Source organism: Arachis ipaensis, chromosome B6, assembly GCF_059453495.1.
Source record: "Arachis ipaensis isolate K30076 ecotype BB chromosome B6, ASM5945349v1, whole genome shotgun sequence".
In the NCBI taxonomy this organism is placed as follows: Eukaryota; Viridiplantae; Streptophyta; class Magnoliopsida; order Fabales; family Fabaceae; genus Arachis; species Arachis ipaensis.
Genome location: NC_142441.1, coordinates 31,022,765 through 31,039,978, shown reverse-complemented (window position 1 = coordinate 31,039,978; position 17,214 = coordinate 31,022,765). Strand labels below are relative to the sequence as shown.

At 34.3% G+C, this 17,214-nt stretch overlaps 3 protein-coding genes across 5 annotated transcripts; 1 reads left to right on the top strand and 2 right to left on the bottom strand.

The window, feature by feature from the left end:
• Positions 1–1,436: 1,436 nt before the first annotated feature.
• Positions 1,437–7,862, top strand: LOC107648702 (phosphatidate phosphatase PAH1). 2 transcript variants are annotated; one of them, XM_016352523.3, is made up of 10 exons: positions 1,437–1,710; positions 1,961–3,600; positions 3,705–4,291; positions 4,379–4,452; positions 5,073–5,157; positions 5,855–5,941; positions 6,166–6,238; positions 7,105–7,148; positions 7,223–7,351; positions 7,437–7,862. In XM_016352523.3, exons 2-10 carry the CDS (start codon positions 2,163–2,165, stop codon positions 7,593–7,595), a joined length of 2,676 nt encoding a protein of 891 aa, XP_016208009.1. In that variant the 5' UTR covers positions 1,437–1,710; positions 1,961–2,162; the 3' UTR covers positions 7,596–7,862. The 2 variants fall into 2 exon arrangements, with proteins under 2 accessions (XP_016208009.1, XP_016208011.1); XM_016352525.3 differs by having other exon boundaries at positions 1,487–1,710; positions 2,163–3,600.
• Positions 7,863–8,873: 1,011 nt separating this feature from the next.
• On the bottom strand, positions 8,874–10,339 carry LOC107648704 (uncharacterized; the record flags this gene model as incomplete). Its single annotated transcript, XM_088490582.1, has 2 exons — positions 8,874–9,521; positions 10,048–10,339. Coding segments are annotated over 2 exons (606 nt in total), but the record flags the coding sequence as incomplete, so codon positions are not given.
• A 688-nt stretch (positions 10,340–11,027) lies between these two features.
• LOC107648705 (ankyrin repeat-containing protein At5g02620) lies at positions 11,028–14,504 on the bottom strand. Of its 2 annotated transcripts, XM_016352528.3 has the most exons (4): positions 14,086–14,460; positions 13,363–13,801; positions 12,628–13,037; positions 11,028–12,096 (listed from the first exon to the last, which is right to left on the bottom strand). In XM_016352528.3, exons 2-4 carry the CDS (start codon positions 13,652–13,654, stop codon positions 11,236–11,238), a joined length of 1,563 nt encoding a protein of 520 aa, XP_016208014.1. In that variant the 5' UTR covers positions 13,655–13,801; positions 14,086–14,460; the 3' UTR covers positions 11,028–11,235. The 2 variants fall into 2 exon arrangements, with proteins under 2 accessions (XP_016208014.1, XP_016208013.1); XM_016352527.3 differs by having other exon boundaries at positions 13,363–14,504.
• Positions 14,505–17,214: the final 2,710 nt, after the last annotated feature.

Here is a 17,214-nt window from a genome sequence, read left to right as displayed (position 1 = left end):
AAATAAAATATAAAAATTAAAATTAAAATATAATAAATAATTATTTCAAAGGTCATACTTTAATATTTTTTAAAATTACTAAAATAATTCCTAACATGCATATTAAATTAAAAAATTATTAAATAACTGTTTCAAATGTAATAAATTTATTATCATGCATTTATTTTCTAAACCAAATATTTTAAAAATTTATGAGGCCTGCTACACATACAAGTCTTTTTGGCTTACAAGCTATACAAGTTGCTCCAAGTTCAAGAAAAAAGCACGCGCCCCTTTCACAACACGTTCACTCTTCCTCTTCTTCCTCGATCAAAACGCAAACCATCAAGATTCAAGGAACATTCGAAACAAACTACTACGATTCTACAGAAACGTTCCAACTCCTTGCGAAGAGTAGAAGAAATCAAGAAGAAAAGATGCAAATCTCCATAAAAAATCACCAGAAAAAAGGAAGAAACATTATTCAAGGTACTGTTTTACTGTTCTTCTAGGTTTTTCTTCTAGATTGTCTTTGCCATGTGCCTCATCCTTAACCAGCAAAACATTAAAAGATTTCAAGAAGAAATATACTGTCTCCCCCTGTTTTGGGTGTATTTCTGTAACCGTTTGGGTGCATTTCTATAATCCTTTCTGTAACCGTTTGGGTGTATTTCTGTAATCGTTTGGGTGTATTTATGTAATCATTTGGGTGTATTTCTGAAGTTCCATTATCTTCAAAACGATTTCAAAGCTTGATTTCAGAAACCATGAAAATCGAAAAAAAACAAAGCAAAGAGAGAACGCACGAAGGAGATCCAACAAATTTGGCAAGAAACTCGAAAAAAGAAACGAAATCTTTTGAAAAATGGAAGTTATATATTTGCGCGTTAATTGATTTGAATTGATTTAAAATTCTGTTAAAAAGACACGTAACATAAGCAGCGCGTTTAATGGGTGGATTTCGTTCAGACTTGTAAAACTTATAAATGCAAAACACTTGTATGTAGAGATTAATTCTAAATTTATTTACAAAATTTTCAAAAAAAGTCTAAAAAAAAGAAAGTAAGTGAAAAACCTTTGAAAATGATACTTCAAAAATACTGTGAACGAATTTCATATATAAACTCCATTAATACTTATTTCATTTACAATCTAAACGAATTGATATGTGCATATTTTGTTTTACTATTACACAATACATGTGCTTTCATAACACGTCGATTGATGTAGGTGTCTTATCTCGATTAATTTACTGTATAAATAAAATATGTTCATATTTAATTTGTTTACATACACTATAAATGAGATAAATAATAAAATTTAAAAACACAAATTGACTATAAATATTCAAATTATTTATTTAAATAAAAATCCTTCTATTCCGCCATACAGGACAACACGCAAATTAACACGCAATGACCGAAATACCCTCACAAGGTTCGTATTCTGAATTTTCTGGGATTAGGAATAACCTATTTAATGCCGGAGTTTCGTGAGTCTTTGTTCTGACATTGATTTTCTCATTATATCCATTCCTTTCCAAATAAAGAAGAAAAAAAAAAAGAAGAAAGACGCAAAAAAATAAATCCAAACTTAGAAATCGCCCCCAAAAAAGTTCTAAAGAACAAAGGGAGACAACACATAGCATCATTCCGAAGGCGCTGCAAGATTCTGAAGAAACCTCATTGCAGAAAGAACCCAATTTCTTCTGAGCTTTCAGAATCAAGATTGGTAAGTCTCGTCTCGCCGCCATTTTTGATTGTTCTTATCACCGCCTTTTCTCTTTCCTTCTATCTTTGTCATTTTTTTTGACAAGTCTTGTAATCTTGGATTTCCAAGCATTGAATTTTTATAACTTGAATGAGTTCGGTTTAAATTTGTTTCTTAATGACCATTACCATTTGTTAAATCTATATTTCTTTAAAAATAATTTAAAAAAATTTATATATATATATTTTCCCCTCATTTGATTGTCATGCAGTATTGTTGAACACCAGGCCAAGAAATTAATATAATCTTGGTCCAAGTTTGTTGGACCTGGAGAATATTAATAATTTTTAAACGTAGTTGGAATTCATTGTTTTGATCGAAGGCAGACTCAACTAACTTCGAGTTTGAGGTCTATTTTTTGGACCTCCCTAAAATTCTACAATATTAAACTTTGAGATTGCTGGAATTAAAAGATGAATGTGGTGGGAAAAGTTGGAAGCTTGATCACACAAGGTGTCTATTCAGTTGCTACCCCTTTTCATCCCTTTGGTGGTGCTGTTGATGTCATTGTTGTTCAGCAACAAGATGGTACATTTCGGAGCACGCCGTGGTATGTTCGGTTTGGTAAATTCCAGGGTGTTCTTAAAGGCGCTGAAAAGTTTGTTCGTATAAATGTCAATGGGGTTGAAGCAAACTTCCATATGTATCTTGACAATTCAGGAGAGGCTTATTTTATAAAGGAGGTGGATGATGATAAGGACGTTGAGTCAAGTGTGGCTGATGAAGATGCAGGTCAATCTGATTTTACTCATGTCCATAGACTTGACCATAGTATCTCTGATTCGGGGGTGCTTCGGTTAAAGGCTAATGATCGACCTCAAATACAAAGGGTGGAATCTGATCTTGATAGGAGATATTATGAACTCCAGGATGATGAACCTGGTGTTGACGGTTCATTTGAGTTGTCAGAATATGGGTCTAATCGATATGATAATCCCAATGGAGAGAATGGTTTGGACTCACATGGTTCCCATCCGGAAGTGGTATTGGTTAGTGTCGATGGTCATATGATGACTGCCCCAATATGTGGATCAGAGCAAAACGATGAGGAGAATGTGCAGTTAAAAAATCCTCAATTTCACCTTGGCCCAGCTGAAGGGACTGAGTTCTGTGAAGGAAATGAGTTTACTTCTGATGAAAATGCTTGGGCTGCTGATTATATTAGAAAGCTGGATGATTCAACAGATGATGTTCCATCCTGTAGTTATAACCGGAATGGGGGTGATATGACATCAGAGATTGTGGCCAAAGTTCACCAAAGAGAGGAGGTACATGTTAGATACGCAGAAGCGACCTTGGTGATTAAAGATCAAGAAAATTATGTGCAATCTGATACAGAAGAGGTTGCATCTGGCTTGAGGAGAGAGACCGTTTTCAAAAGCTGTTTGGCATTAGATCAATTTGGCCAGCAGGATGAAAATGCTGATTCGGAAGATGAAGGTTCCCCAGTGAAGGTTCAAAAATCAGCAGACGAATATAATGCAAATTGTTCAGTTGGTAATGAAAATGCACAAGAGTACATTAAGAGCCCTTGCAGCATTGATGAGTTATCTCCCCTTAGTAGGCCTACTTATTCTGATGAGAATGGATCTACAAAAGTGGAATTAGGAGGAGTTCAAGAGGTTGATGATAAAGCATCAGTGCATGTTGACACTGATTCTGGAAGTCATTCTGTTACTAATGATAATGAGACTGAAGGAAATGATGAACTCATTGAAAATTCAGTGTTGACGGATGGGGTAGATGATAGTAAACAAATTCCTGCACTTGATGATGCCAATAATCTAAGTGAGGAAATCGAACCCCAACCAACAACTTCCAATGATGAGGACCAAAGTTATTATGGGTTGGGTAAGAATTCTGCTTCAAATTAGTTTTCTTTCACTGAGCAATTGATTCTCAACATTAATTCTTAGTGGAGGTTTATTTACTTCAATTTATCTTAAAACTTGCAGGATTTGAAATATCACTTTGTGGTCATGAGCTTAAAGTGGGTATGGGTTCAGTTGCTGCTGCTGAAACATTTGATGCACATAGGATATCCGCAGAGGAATTTAGAGCTTCTGCACCATTAATAATAAAAAATGAAAATCTTGTTGTCAAGTTCAGAGAGAGATATCTGTTGTGGGAAAAGGCCGCTCCTCTTATTCTTGGGATGGCTGTATTTGGTTTAGATTCACCTGTTAATCCCGATGATACAATTCCTGTGGAACAGGGGGATGCACTATCCAGGGATGGTGATGCTGGATCAGCTTCGTCTGGACGGAAATGGAGACTTTGGCCTATTCCTTTTCGAAGAGTAAAGACACTAGAGCACAGTACTAGTAATGCATCAAGTGATGAGATCTTTGTAGATACCGAGTCCGAGTTGCAGTCTTCTCTTTTGGATCCGAGTCCAAAATCTTATAATCCTGGGTCTCCACATAAACAATTTGTTCGAACAAATGTTCCTGGTAATGAGCAGATAGCTTCCTTGAATCTCAAAGAAGGTCAAAATTTGGTAACATTCAGCTTCTCTACAAGGGTTCTTGGAACACAACAGGTTTGGCATCCATTTGGAATACACTATAGAAAAATAAAAGACTTGGATGTTTGGCTTATTTAGTGTGGAATTTTAATTGCATTTCAGGTTGATGCTCACATATACTTATGGAAATGGGATGCAAAAATTGTAATTTCAGATGTAGATGGAACTATTACCAAGTAAGACTACTGACTATACATTTTTAGGATAACAAATACCATTTTAAACTTGAAGTGGATGATTGACACCACATTCTACGCCCCCCCCCCCCCCTCTTTTCTCTTCTCTCTTTCTTAATTGGACATTATTTTATTTTATGATGAAATCTTATTATGGTCATTGCAAATTTTGATAGCTGTTGATGCTAATGAAACTTTTTACAACATGAAGAAAAATGTGAAAAGGGATGCAGGTTCTAGTTTGAAACATGAAGTCTTAAATTTTAAGTTGTCTGTTAGTCTTAAATTTAGAATGTCATTTTAATGAACCTAAGCATCTATTATTAGTTTGCATGCATACTATACAAAATTTCTCATGATGATCCTTTCACTTCACTAAATAGTGAGAAGTATTGTTGTCTTCTTTATTGGTGATTCACTATAACTTTTGTCCAGGCCTACATTATGTAGATTGAAAAGCAAAAGATATTACATGATTGCCTTTCGCTATTTTTTCTATAACAAGAAAAAAGCTGCTGCAAGATTAGAGGGAAGAGTTTCATTATGGTTTCAGAATCACCATTAACCATCAACATCTTAATTTTCCCCTTCTTTTCTTTCTACCATTTATTTCCTTTCAGGTCTGATGTTTTGGGGCAGTTCATGCCTTTAGTTGGGAAAGATTGGTCACAATCTGGAGTGGCAAGGCTTTTCTCAGCTATTAAGGTATTTGTTAACTTCTAGATATATATCAATCAAGTTGGGGTATTGCTAATGTCAAAATTGATGAGGAAAATTGCGTATGGTTATGAAGCAGGTTGTATAAAAGAGGTAGAATCAAATTACTGCGTATCTGTTACCACTGTTTCCTTTGCTACCTGCTCTTATCAGCTGTCTCTTAACTAGAGTTTTGAGTTACTTCTATTTACTTATGGTTATTCGTTGTTATGGCTGAGATTTACTCTAGATTGGAAGCATTTGTATTGGTGCACCCACAATTTTTAGCTAATACTCACCTTGAGAGATATTATGCCAATATACATATAAACAAGTTTTGATTAGGAAGTCAAGCATTGCTATATAATCGAGCCCAGAGTCTGGTCAAGTCTGGACTGTTTTGCTATATGATCAAGCCTGTTTGATACGAAGGTTCTTGAGATGATGGCTTTTTTTGTGTCTAACAGAACTGATACTAATTGTCCATGGTCCATAGTCCAGTTGCATGCTCTACTTTTTTTTGTTTCTTTTGTTTCCTTGTTTCACCTTGCGCTCTTCAACAAGCTTGTTACATAGTAATGGTTGTCAACTTAACTTTTTCTTCTATCAAATGTAAATGCACCCTAGCATGGTTGATGTTATTATCTATCTATTGTTTCATTGAATTGAATCTCAAATCTAATGCTGGATACTGAATTTATGTTAGGAAAATGGTTATCAGCTGCTATTTCTGAGTGCTCGTGCAATTGTCCAAGCTTATCTAACCAGGAATTTCTTGCTTAACCTGAAACAGGTATTGAAAGTTGAAATTAACAGTTTATTTTCAATTGTAGGTTTATTTATTCTTTCATCCAGGAATCTATTTATGAGATTTTCTTATGAAGGGTTTTGTTGGTCTTAGAATGCATGAGTAATTAAGTCCTCATCTGTTTATTTATATAGTGTTTTTTTTTTTTACAGCCTTTCGTCTTACCTTAAAAGGACATCATTAATATTAATTAAGTTGAACATTTTCAGGATGGAAATACCTTACCAAATGGACCTGTTGTTATTTCACCTGATGGATTATTCCCTTCACTATACCGAGAAGGTGAGAAACCTTTTCGTGTGAAACTCATTATGGCTGTGATCATGATAATTGATAATAACTCCTCTTTCTGCCAATGTAGTTATGCTTAATGTTTACAACTACATTCTTGTCATTATTGTGAAGAGATGCATACTGTGGTTGTCAGTATCACTAAGTAGAAAGTGTGTGTTAGATAAAATCATAGTTTCTGTTGTGATTGAAGAAGTCATATAGATGATCTAAATGCTTGATTTTGTATAAATAAACTACTTTCTGACTACCTTTTTTTCATCTGTTTCTGTTAAGCACCAAAGGGAAGAAAACAAGAAAAAAAGGGGGGATGGAAGCAGTTAAGTCAGTTAGAGAGGAGAGTAGTAAAATAGCTCCTTTACCTTCTATTACTGTAGAAGAGTGAAAAAAAAAAAAAAGAGCGCTGAAAATGACAATAGAATGGAACCAACTAATGTAACAATAGGACAGCAAGAAAGGTTAGTGGAGAGGACGTCAGAGGAATGAATTCTGTTATAGAGAGGATCAAGAGTATAAATAGAAGGAATGAAGGGATTCAAGGGGGAGGGGGATTTTAGACTGGGCAGGAGATTAGGAAGGTGGTAGCCTCTCAAATGCTACCTTGTTTTCTATTTTTCATAATTGGTTCTTCAATGAATTCATCAAGAGACTCAGAGAGTATCACCTTGATACCTTCCAACTTCTGTTTCTCATTTCCTTCTACTCTCTTCCTACTCTCCCTTCTTAATTCTATTCTTCATATTCTAAACTGATTCTATCTCTGCTGCCTAGACTTATAATTACTGCCCTAATCTTACAGTTTCGTTGCTTGTATATCTGACTTGTTATGTTGTGTTTGTTTCCTTCACAAATGGAAGTGATAAGAAGAGCACCTCATGAGTTCAAGATTGCTTGTCTAGAGGTAAATTACCAGAGCTAGAAACCTTACCAACAACATTATATTACACATGTTTTCTGATGAGAATTGATTTGCAGGATATCAAAAGACTGTTCCCTGCTGATTACAATCCATTCTATGCTGGATTTGGCAATAGAGACACAGATGAACTTAGCTACAGGAAGATAGGGATTCCAAAGGGCAAAATATTTATTATTAATCCTAAGGTGTGTGATTTGATGATTTCTATTAACTAGTACTTTCTCTAGTTATAGCATGTTATTAATTTGATGTCTGTATGAAAATGAACAGGGTGAGGTAGCAATAAGTCAAAGAATTGATTCAAAATCTTACACATCATTGCACACCCTTGTCAATGACATGTTCCCACCTACTTCTTTGGTTGAGCATGAGGACTTCAACTCATGGAATTATTGGAGAGTCCCTATTCCAGATATCAATGACAATTAGTATAGGGTATAAGGATGTAAATGGAAATACTATACGTTCTTCCTTCTATTCGAAAGTATCCTTCTCCTATAGGGATTAGGGAAATTCTTTGATGGCATAGAAATTAATGTTAGAGTCAATCCTCAAATATTCATTCATTTGGTCCACCTTAAGCAATAGGTTGTGTCACTAATCAACCCAATTGTAGAATTTGTGGTTTACATATTGTACCATATCAGGTTTTTTCGCTTTTTTGCCCCTTAAATGAAATGGCTCTCTTTATATAAACTTGTCTTTAAAGTTAGCAAGGGAAAATGAAAAATAAGGTAAGCAAGGAATGGAACGGGTATGTTCGTCCTTAAGCTTCAACTTTCATAAAAATGTAATGGGAAATAGTTTTGTATTTGTTCATTTTGAAGGCAAGTTATCTAAGCTTTTTCCCAACATTTATCATGCTGTGGTGTAAATTAAGCAACCACCTTAAACAACTACTCGACTAAGACCCGTGCATAGTGAAAAGCTAAATTAATTATATTATATACTATAAATTTAAAAATGTTATATTATTTGAAGATTAATTAAATAATATATAAATTAATTTTAAATTTTAAATTTTAATTTGTAAAAAATATTTACCGTTTGTATATAATTTAATATAATTACTTAAAAAAACAAAAGAAAATATACGACAATAATAAAATCTTGTGAAGGTGGTCTCTTTAATAAATATTGACTTTTGTAATTTTGAGACTTTTCTTTTATTCTTTTTAGAGATAATTTAAAAGAAAGGTTATAAAAAATAATTGAAAAAATACAATATATAATATAAAATTATAAATAAATTTTATTAATCATGATATATTAGAAGGTGAGTTCTATAGTGTCTTTGTTATGGTGCCTAAATTGTCTAACTTTCCTTTTAAAGTAAAAAATAAAATGTTTAAAATAAAAAGTAAATCATGTAAAATTTATTAAATATTATTTATTTACCTTTTTAGTAACTTAGGTACAAAGTGATAGATACCATAGCATTTACTATATTAGAATGTATACCTAATAAATAGATGTTGTGTCAAAGTTGAATGTGTCGGGAAATGTTTTGGACAATTCATTTAAGAGATTAAAAAATAAAATAATAGTAGTAAGAGAGAGTTATTGAAAATATGTTTAAATTGACCAAATAATATACACTTTAAATATTTGTAACTGAAAATTATTATTGTTATAATCTTAATGTAAATAGTAATTGTATATCATTATTACTTTTTTTAATTCAATTGAGTAACAATAGGTATTGAATTTAATTGATTAAGATGATTAAAGTTTTGTACCATTACCATATAAAAATTTAGAGTAAAGGACATTTTCGTCCCTGACCTTTTTTTTTGCGGACATTTTCGTCCTCAACCAATGGAAAATACATTAAAGTCCCTGACCCCTGAAAAATGTAGACATTTAAGTCCTTCCGTTAAATTCAGCCGTTTGCACTGGACGGAAAAGGCTGAGCTGGCAGAGGTGGCGATGAGGTGACACGTAACGGAGGCCAGGTGGCATGGAGCATTTCGTAACAGGACATATAAGTCCCTGGAGACAAAAACGACGCCGTTTTGTCTCCTCCCCCAATCTTTCAAATTCATCTTCTCCAATCTCTCGTCCACACAGAAACGGCAAAGTGGGTGTTGTGGGGGTGGGGGCAGAAAGGAAGTTCTTCCTTCCATGGCATGTGAAGGGGTATCATCAAGTTGGAGAAGAGGTGGAGGTCAGGTCGGCTCCATCCGCACCGTAGGGATCTTGCCCAAAATTCAGCATTGGGATTGGTTGCCGTTGACATCCGCTTGCCTCCTTCTGGGGTGCTTGACGGAGCTGATGCCGGTTGTTGACTACCGTTGTCAGTTCTTACTCGTTCATGGATCCCAACCAATTGAGGCTTTGCCTCTACCACCGCACCTTTAAGAAGTGTATCAACAAATATTAAAATTTTGAAATGAACAAGAACACACCAATTATTGGAACCAAATTAAAGTCCAAAAGGTTAACTAAAGACTCTTCATTCATATGAGCTATAGTAGCCGCCAGCCGAGTTTAACACATCAGAGTAATATACCTAGTTACCAACCCTAAGAAAAAAAAATATCATTTTCACTTATCATTGATCGTGTCTCCTTGCCAAATAGCACCTAAGGCCAGCACTTCAATTGAGGCCATCCAGAAGCATTTTGAACATAAACAACTGAAACATGACAAGCAAGTATGGATTTTTATTTTTTTATTATTTTTTTTTAATAAAAAGGGCTTATAACAAACACACAACTGAAGCAAAGGGAAACCAGAAACTCAGAAACACCCAAACTTCAACAATACCGAACAAAATTGACGATAATGACTTAACTACAGAAAAAAAATGTTTATTATTATTTAATTCCCAAAGTTTCAGAAATAGAGAACTGTGGGTGAAGCAAAAAGACTGGAATTTAGATCGGAGTGTTTACTTCGGAGAATGCATCGAATGCAGAAGGAAGACCGCTAGCGGAGGAAGGTTGGGGGCGGTCGAAGATGGATCTGTCGCCCAGTGATGGGTGGGACGCCGCTGAGGGTTCGGCAGCGACGGCATCGTGGTGGGCGGCGGCGGCGTCGTCGGAAGAAGAATCATGGAGGTGGGGGTGATCATCTTCTTCTCCACCTCTTCCAGCTTGATGATACTCCTTCACATGCCATGGAAGGAAGAACTTCCTTTCTGCTCCCACTCCCCACAACACCCACTTTATCGTTTATGTGCGGAAGAGAGATTGGAGAAGACGAATTTGAAAGATTGGGGGAGGAGACAAAACGGCGTCGTTTTTGTCTCCAGGGACTTATATGTCCTGTTACGAAATGTTCCATGCCACCTGGCCTCCGTTAGTGCCACCTCATCGCCACCTCTGCCAGCTCAGCCTTTTCCGTCCAGTGCAAACGGCTGAATTTAACGGAAGGACTTAAATGTCCACATTTTTCAAGGGTCAGGGACTTTAATGTATTTTCTATTGGTTGAGGACGAAAATGTCTGCGGAAAAAAAGGTCAGGGACGAAAATGTCATTTACTCAAAAATTTATTATCTTTTATATTACAAAATTGTAAAAAAGCCATCTATACAAAATTGTTGATGTGACAATCATAAAAATCAATATTTATTTTTTATGTGATAAAAATAGATAGATAGATGCTTTACAAATATATCAACTGAACAAGAGATTAGTCACCAAAAAAAACTGAACAAGAGATTCACATCCTTAGTTACAACTAATTAATGAAAACTTTCAATTGGAAAATTTGAATTTCTGTTTTGAATGTAAATGTTGTGAAATGTTCTGATACATATCCATTTTTTAATCCATTTTCACATGCAGTCACCTGATTTGACAGTCTCTCACATAAAATCATTAGTTGATGTCGAAAAAACAACATAGATTCACTAATTCTATGCAAATGAGTATGTTTCCAACTCAATACCTCGGATGATAAATTACATTGGTATGATTACAAATCTTTGCCTGTGTTGTTCCAAAGGCATGCTTTTGCAGCATTAATTCATGTTTGCTTTTACTAAGAAAACATCTGAGTCTATGTTAGTATAGTTAGATACCAAAAAGGAAAGTTTAAGGCATGGTACAGATAGTCTTGTCTTTATATTGCATACACCGTCTTATACTCGTTCTCCGATGGCGACATCATTGACATGGATAATGACTGCCTACTGCTCATTGTTGTCCGAAGACTTCGCAATCTGGCAGCCTCGAGTCGGTGAGCGATCACCCAATAACATAGTGTTCCTAGTGTAGCTGCCATAATCACAGTTCCTAGAGCTGTTGCTGCTATAGCCAAACCTTTATTATCCCCCACAACGATGTATGACATTGCAAGGAATGACACAGAAATTAGCACACAGGCTAACCACATCAACTTGTTTATAACGGCCGTCATTTGTTTCTTCGCTTTCCTCTCGATGACAACCACCGATGTTTGGACAACCACAACGGCCAATGATATGAAGAGGGCGAGAGAATCAAAGATTATGAATATTGTGAACTCGATATTGGGAGCGATGTATACCTCCCCAAGAGACAAGCTGGGAGGACGGTCACTTGGGTTCTGAGGATACTGGCCTGGAACATTAAATATGGCTGCAAAAGCAACTGTTGCTATAAGGACAGCAACAACAGTGTTGGAGTTGATTGCATTGTTAAGTCCCTCAGCCTGCATTTTATTGATTCGTTTCGCTATGCCTTGCATCCTTCTTTGCGTTTTAAATGTGTGTTCCAGCTGGTTATGAACCCCACTTTTGATGTCGCTCACAGTTCGTTTGAGCTCGAGGGCTGTGTTTGTGGCAGGTGACTTGATGGACTTGGCACTTTTAGCTCCCCGAACTTGCAGCAAGTTGGCAATGTCCTTACGGTTGTTTTTCTCGGCAGTATCCAGCGCAGTTTCACCAGATTTATTGATAACATCAGTGTTTATTTCTGGGCAATCTAGTATCTTCTGAACAATCTGCAAAGATTATCAATAGAATGCTAAGAGAAGTTTGCTTACAACGGTTGCAGGACCCAGTCAACTGCTTATGATGATGTCATATCAGGATATTAAAATTTTAAAACAAGGTCAACAAACATTACTAGGGAAAAACAAACACCAAAGTTTATGTCATCGTATTATTTCATTTTCACCACCCATATGCCGCAGTCCACAAGACAGCAATTGCCATATAAAACACTAGTAGTGGCACAAAGTGCACTTTTCCCTCAAAGTGCTTACTAGATTAATTTAGAGGTAGGGCTATGAGCCTATGACTGCAGCTGCCCTCCTAGACCCTACAGTAGGAGTCGTAGGCATTCGGTCGCTCTTTATGCTAGTTATCAAATAAAATAGACATACTTCTGAAGTTCTTTGAATATCATACACAAAATTAACTTGAGAAAATAAGTTTAGATTATGCTCTTAGAAGATGATGGAGTCTGAGTCCAATGGAAAGCCATATGCTCACTATCTTAACAAAGCGAGAACAGGAAAGTGGTTTTTTACCTGTAGGCGACCCTTTCGGGTTGCAATATGCAGAGCAGCGTTTCCCTTTGCATCCACCATGTTAACCAATGATGTGCTTGATTTCAAAAGTTCATCCACCAAGTCAAGGTTTTGTCCTTTCACTGCCATATGGAGTGCTGTCTGCCCCTTCTTATCAACTCTTGTTGCGAGTTCTGGTTCTCTGCTCAGAAGGGCCTTGATGACCTCAACATGGCCGTTCCTTGCAGTAGAATGCAACACAGTTTTCCCATTGCTTTTCGCAATACTTATCAGGCTGCTACCCTTTTCAAAGAGAAAATTTACTACCTCAATATATCCTTGTGCTGCAGCTGTGTGCAATGCAGTAGTGTTTGACATATCAACTGTCATTGAAACTTCGGGAAAGGCTTCCATGAGGACCTTCAATATCTCTACAAACCGGAAGAGAGAAGAGGAGTCAGAAAAATTCCAAACATTAGATTAATGATAAATTTGTAAGTGTGATGATCAACAAAAATAAGAGTCAAAATGTAAAACCTAGAAAGCTAGCAGATGTAAAAGAGTTATGGCTAATTTGACATAAGAACTCAAATTGGAGAGAAATAATATGTGTAGTTCTATATCAACAAATCCTAAGAAGCGAACTTTCTTTGAAAAATTAACCAAAGAGTTATTATAACATGTTGCACATCATTCATCAAAATGAAGTGAAATAACTGTAAGCTCCTACGAAGTAAAGAGAATTAAGACACTCACCCAAGTTCCCATTTTTAGCAGCAATGTGGAATGCATCAAATCCGTTCTTAGCTTTGAAGCCGGCCAAACCAATATCATGATATTTGATCAATTCCTTCACTATATCAAGATTATCATTTTCAGCAGCAACATATAAGGCAGTTTCACCAGAGTTATTTGTCTTTGAGAGCAACTCCTTCAATTCCTCCTCTCCATTCTCAGAGATGATTCCCAGCACCAATTCCATGTTTCCAGCTCGGATTGCTGAGTGCAAGGGAGAATCACCCCGGATACCGGTCAATTGTTTCTTCATCTTCTCTGGAAGGTATCTTTAATCTTCAATACTTATAAGATGGATGTAACATATCAAGTTCACATTCCTTAAAACATATCTAAGATACAATTATTCATTGTCTCCCTCATATCACATCACTCAGCCATTCAAAATTTCTGGCCACATCTGCATTCACAATTCAGGACCCAACCAGACTCTTAATACAGATTCAGCATAGGCTAAGAAACAAAAACATGGGTAAGCACTAGGAACCCAAAGTGTTCCAAATTCAGTTTTCATGTATCTATTATTACTTTATGGTAAAGAGCAAAGCAAGACATTAATTCAACAGATGCACACAATTATTGGGCAAACATTGCTTGTTGATCTCCTTAATTTCTTTTTTATTTTGGAATAAATTGGCAAGTATTAGTTAATGGAATTGGGGGGAAAAGAAGACATGAACTAACCAACAATTGCTGAATAAGACAGCAACAGCCTAGGTTGAGCCTTGAGAGTTGGTGTTGCTAAGATCTAAGTTATAGAAACCGAATAAGAAAAGAGTATTAAACTAAGAATAGCAAGAAGAGGAAATGAAGAATGAAAGTAGCGGGAAACCGAGGTGTGAAGAGGCAGAAACTGAATCACACTCGGTCCCCTCCTCACTCCTTTTCTGGGAGCACTATTCGTATGCTTCAAAAAGAGAGAAAAGAAAAAGAGCAACCAAAGAAGAAGAAGAAGAAGGTGGTGTAGGTAACGCGAAGAACACCATAAAGTTGGGTGAGTTTGAAGGTATGAGTTGAATGGTGATGATTGGTTTTTGTTTTCGATTTATTATTTAATAATGTTTGACGCACATTTTTCCACCGAAGATAAATAAGAGGAACCCGTGTGCATTACTAACTAACTAGTAATTAACTTGTCTCTTTTTGCTGATTTACGATTTTAGCACAAGTCTTGTGTGTAAGAAATCTCACTTATCCTTGCCAGTGAAAAAGAAAAATGTTAATTACATTTCTTACACCCTTCTCTTTTTTTCTTAAAAAAAAAATCGTTTTTGTGAGCCTAAAGTGGCAAATAGTTTTCCATGATTCATCCCAATATCCCATGCACACGAAATACGAATAGTTGAATACGATTCTCAATGGTAAAATCATCATGTAAGTAAAAGTCATTCTATAACAATAAATAAATAAATAAATAAATCCGTCTTATAAAAATTATTTATTTTTTTTAATTTTAAAATACCAAAAAAATATTTAAACAAATTCTTTTAATTTGTTAAGAATTTTAGAAATATTTTTAATTTTTTTTAATTTTATCTTAAAAATTTTTTATTTACATTAAAAATATCTGTAATGATTAATTTTTAAAACAAATTTAAAACTAATTTAATATTAATATTATAAAAATAATTTTTAATACAAGTAAATCAAATATAATTGTTATATATTATTATTAGATTAATCTTAAATTTTTAAAAATTTAGCTTTTATAAATATATTTAATATAAATTAAAATTTTTAAGATAAAATTAAAAGAAATAAAAAATATTATTAAAACTTTTACAAAATTTTAAAATAAAAAATATATTTTATTTTTAAATAAATAAATAAAAAGAAAGTAAATAGTAAAAAGAAGGAGTGGGGGTTGGCCGAGTCAAAGGAATATGTTTGACTATAGAGACGTAGCCGCCTCTCGGAGGGCTATTTTGGTCTTTTGATGTTACTAGCAGACAGAGATGCACCTGTCTTTAGTTACTTGGATGTTTGAGACCACCACGGCACTACCACTCACTCACAATCCACTCACAGTCACAAATGACAAAAGTCCAAACAATATCGGAGTATTGTAACAACCATCTTATTTCCTTTCACACTAGGCACTCAATGTCTTATACAAACCTTATATCCAGCTCAGCCAACAATAATTAACCCCCTCATATTTCTAGCTAAAGATTATATCGTTGGTTGCAAATAAAGGTGCTTTTTGTTTGCAAAATTAAATTTTCAATCGAACAGGATAACTCTTTCCAATCCTTGTTTATAGTCAATTTATCATAAAAATAATTTCATATCAATTTTTGCATTATAAACACTAAATAAAAACTGAAAGTGATTCTTTTATCTTCAATAAAAGAGATTAATTTTAATGTTTATTATAATTCTACTTATTTAATTAATTAAAATAAAAAATTAATATAATTATTAACTTAAATTTTTTATAATAATATTATTAAAATTTATAAATTAAAAAAATGATTCATTATTATAAATTAATAACATACGAAAAAATTTAATTTCATAAATAATAAATAATATATAATTTGAATTTAAACCAATATTAAAATACTCATTGGAGAAATTAAAAAAAATTAAAAAATTGAAAAAATATAATAATAAAAATATGTATAAATTGTATTTATAGAATAAATTTTAGCCGTTATTAAATCTAATGTTTTAATATTTATTTTAATTTAATTTTTTTATGTTTTTCTAAAAATAATTTGTCAACTGACAAGTTATGATTGATTAGACTTTCCTCTAAGTTGGGACTCTCTTTCCTCGACCCACGTGGAGTCTCTCTCCTTATTCTTCAAGGGTCAGTCCTTAGCTTTTTCCGATAAAAGCTGAAAATCTGAAATAGGACTTTTGAGAAATTGTGAGATGGTCTTCTTTGGTTAAGGAATCTAGTGAGATAATTAATCATTAGACAATTAGTACCCAATTTGTGACAAAGTTTGCTAAAATGGACATTAAAAAATATGTTATCTGATAGTTTCTTGTAGAAAATGGTTGCTTCAATCCAATCTACGGAAAGCAATTACCTTGAGCACTCATACTACACATTATTTTTCATTGGTGTATTGGCTCAATATTTGAGAGGAAAAAAGGTGTTTTGTTGTGTTATGAATGCCTGGGTGGTGTCAGTTTCAATACACCAGAGGGCGTGGTGACAGGTCTGTCAAAAGCGTGACAGGCCTTGAAAACACGTAGGGGGTGTGGTGAAGTAGCTGGCAATGACAGGTGGCACAACCCTAAAAACATACGGGGGGCGTGTTGTCTCTGAATCCTGATAACAGGGTTTTCGTTCGTTTCCAAGAAGCTTAGAGCAACACGGGGGGAGCGTGTTGCAAGCAGTCTGCATGCAAGGGACAGTCCCCACCCCAGCAACCAGCGACGCTCAAAGAAGCTCTATAAATTGAGCTTCTTGGTGACCATTTTCATGCATCAAGTGTTATTATTGGTAATCTTAGTTTCACAGTTTTACCGAGAAAGAAGAAGAGAGGCTAAAGAAGAGAGTTAGGTGTTAGGTGTGTTTGAAAAAAAAATTATATAAAAAAATATTAATTTGTAGTGATTAAAAATGGTACGTAATTATATGGCACTTGAAAAATATATCATCAATTATTTAGATCATTCAGTTTATGTAAATAGTCACCAAAAAAAAAATTTAGTTTATGTAAATTCATAAATTTTATTATTTTTTGTATTTAAATTAAATATTTTTAATTTTTTTATTGTTAGTATTATATAAAAATATAATATTATTTACATTTTTTTATTTTCAAATATAAATATTATTTATTTATATTTATT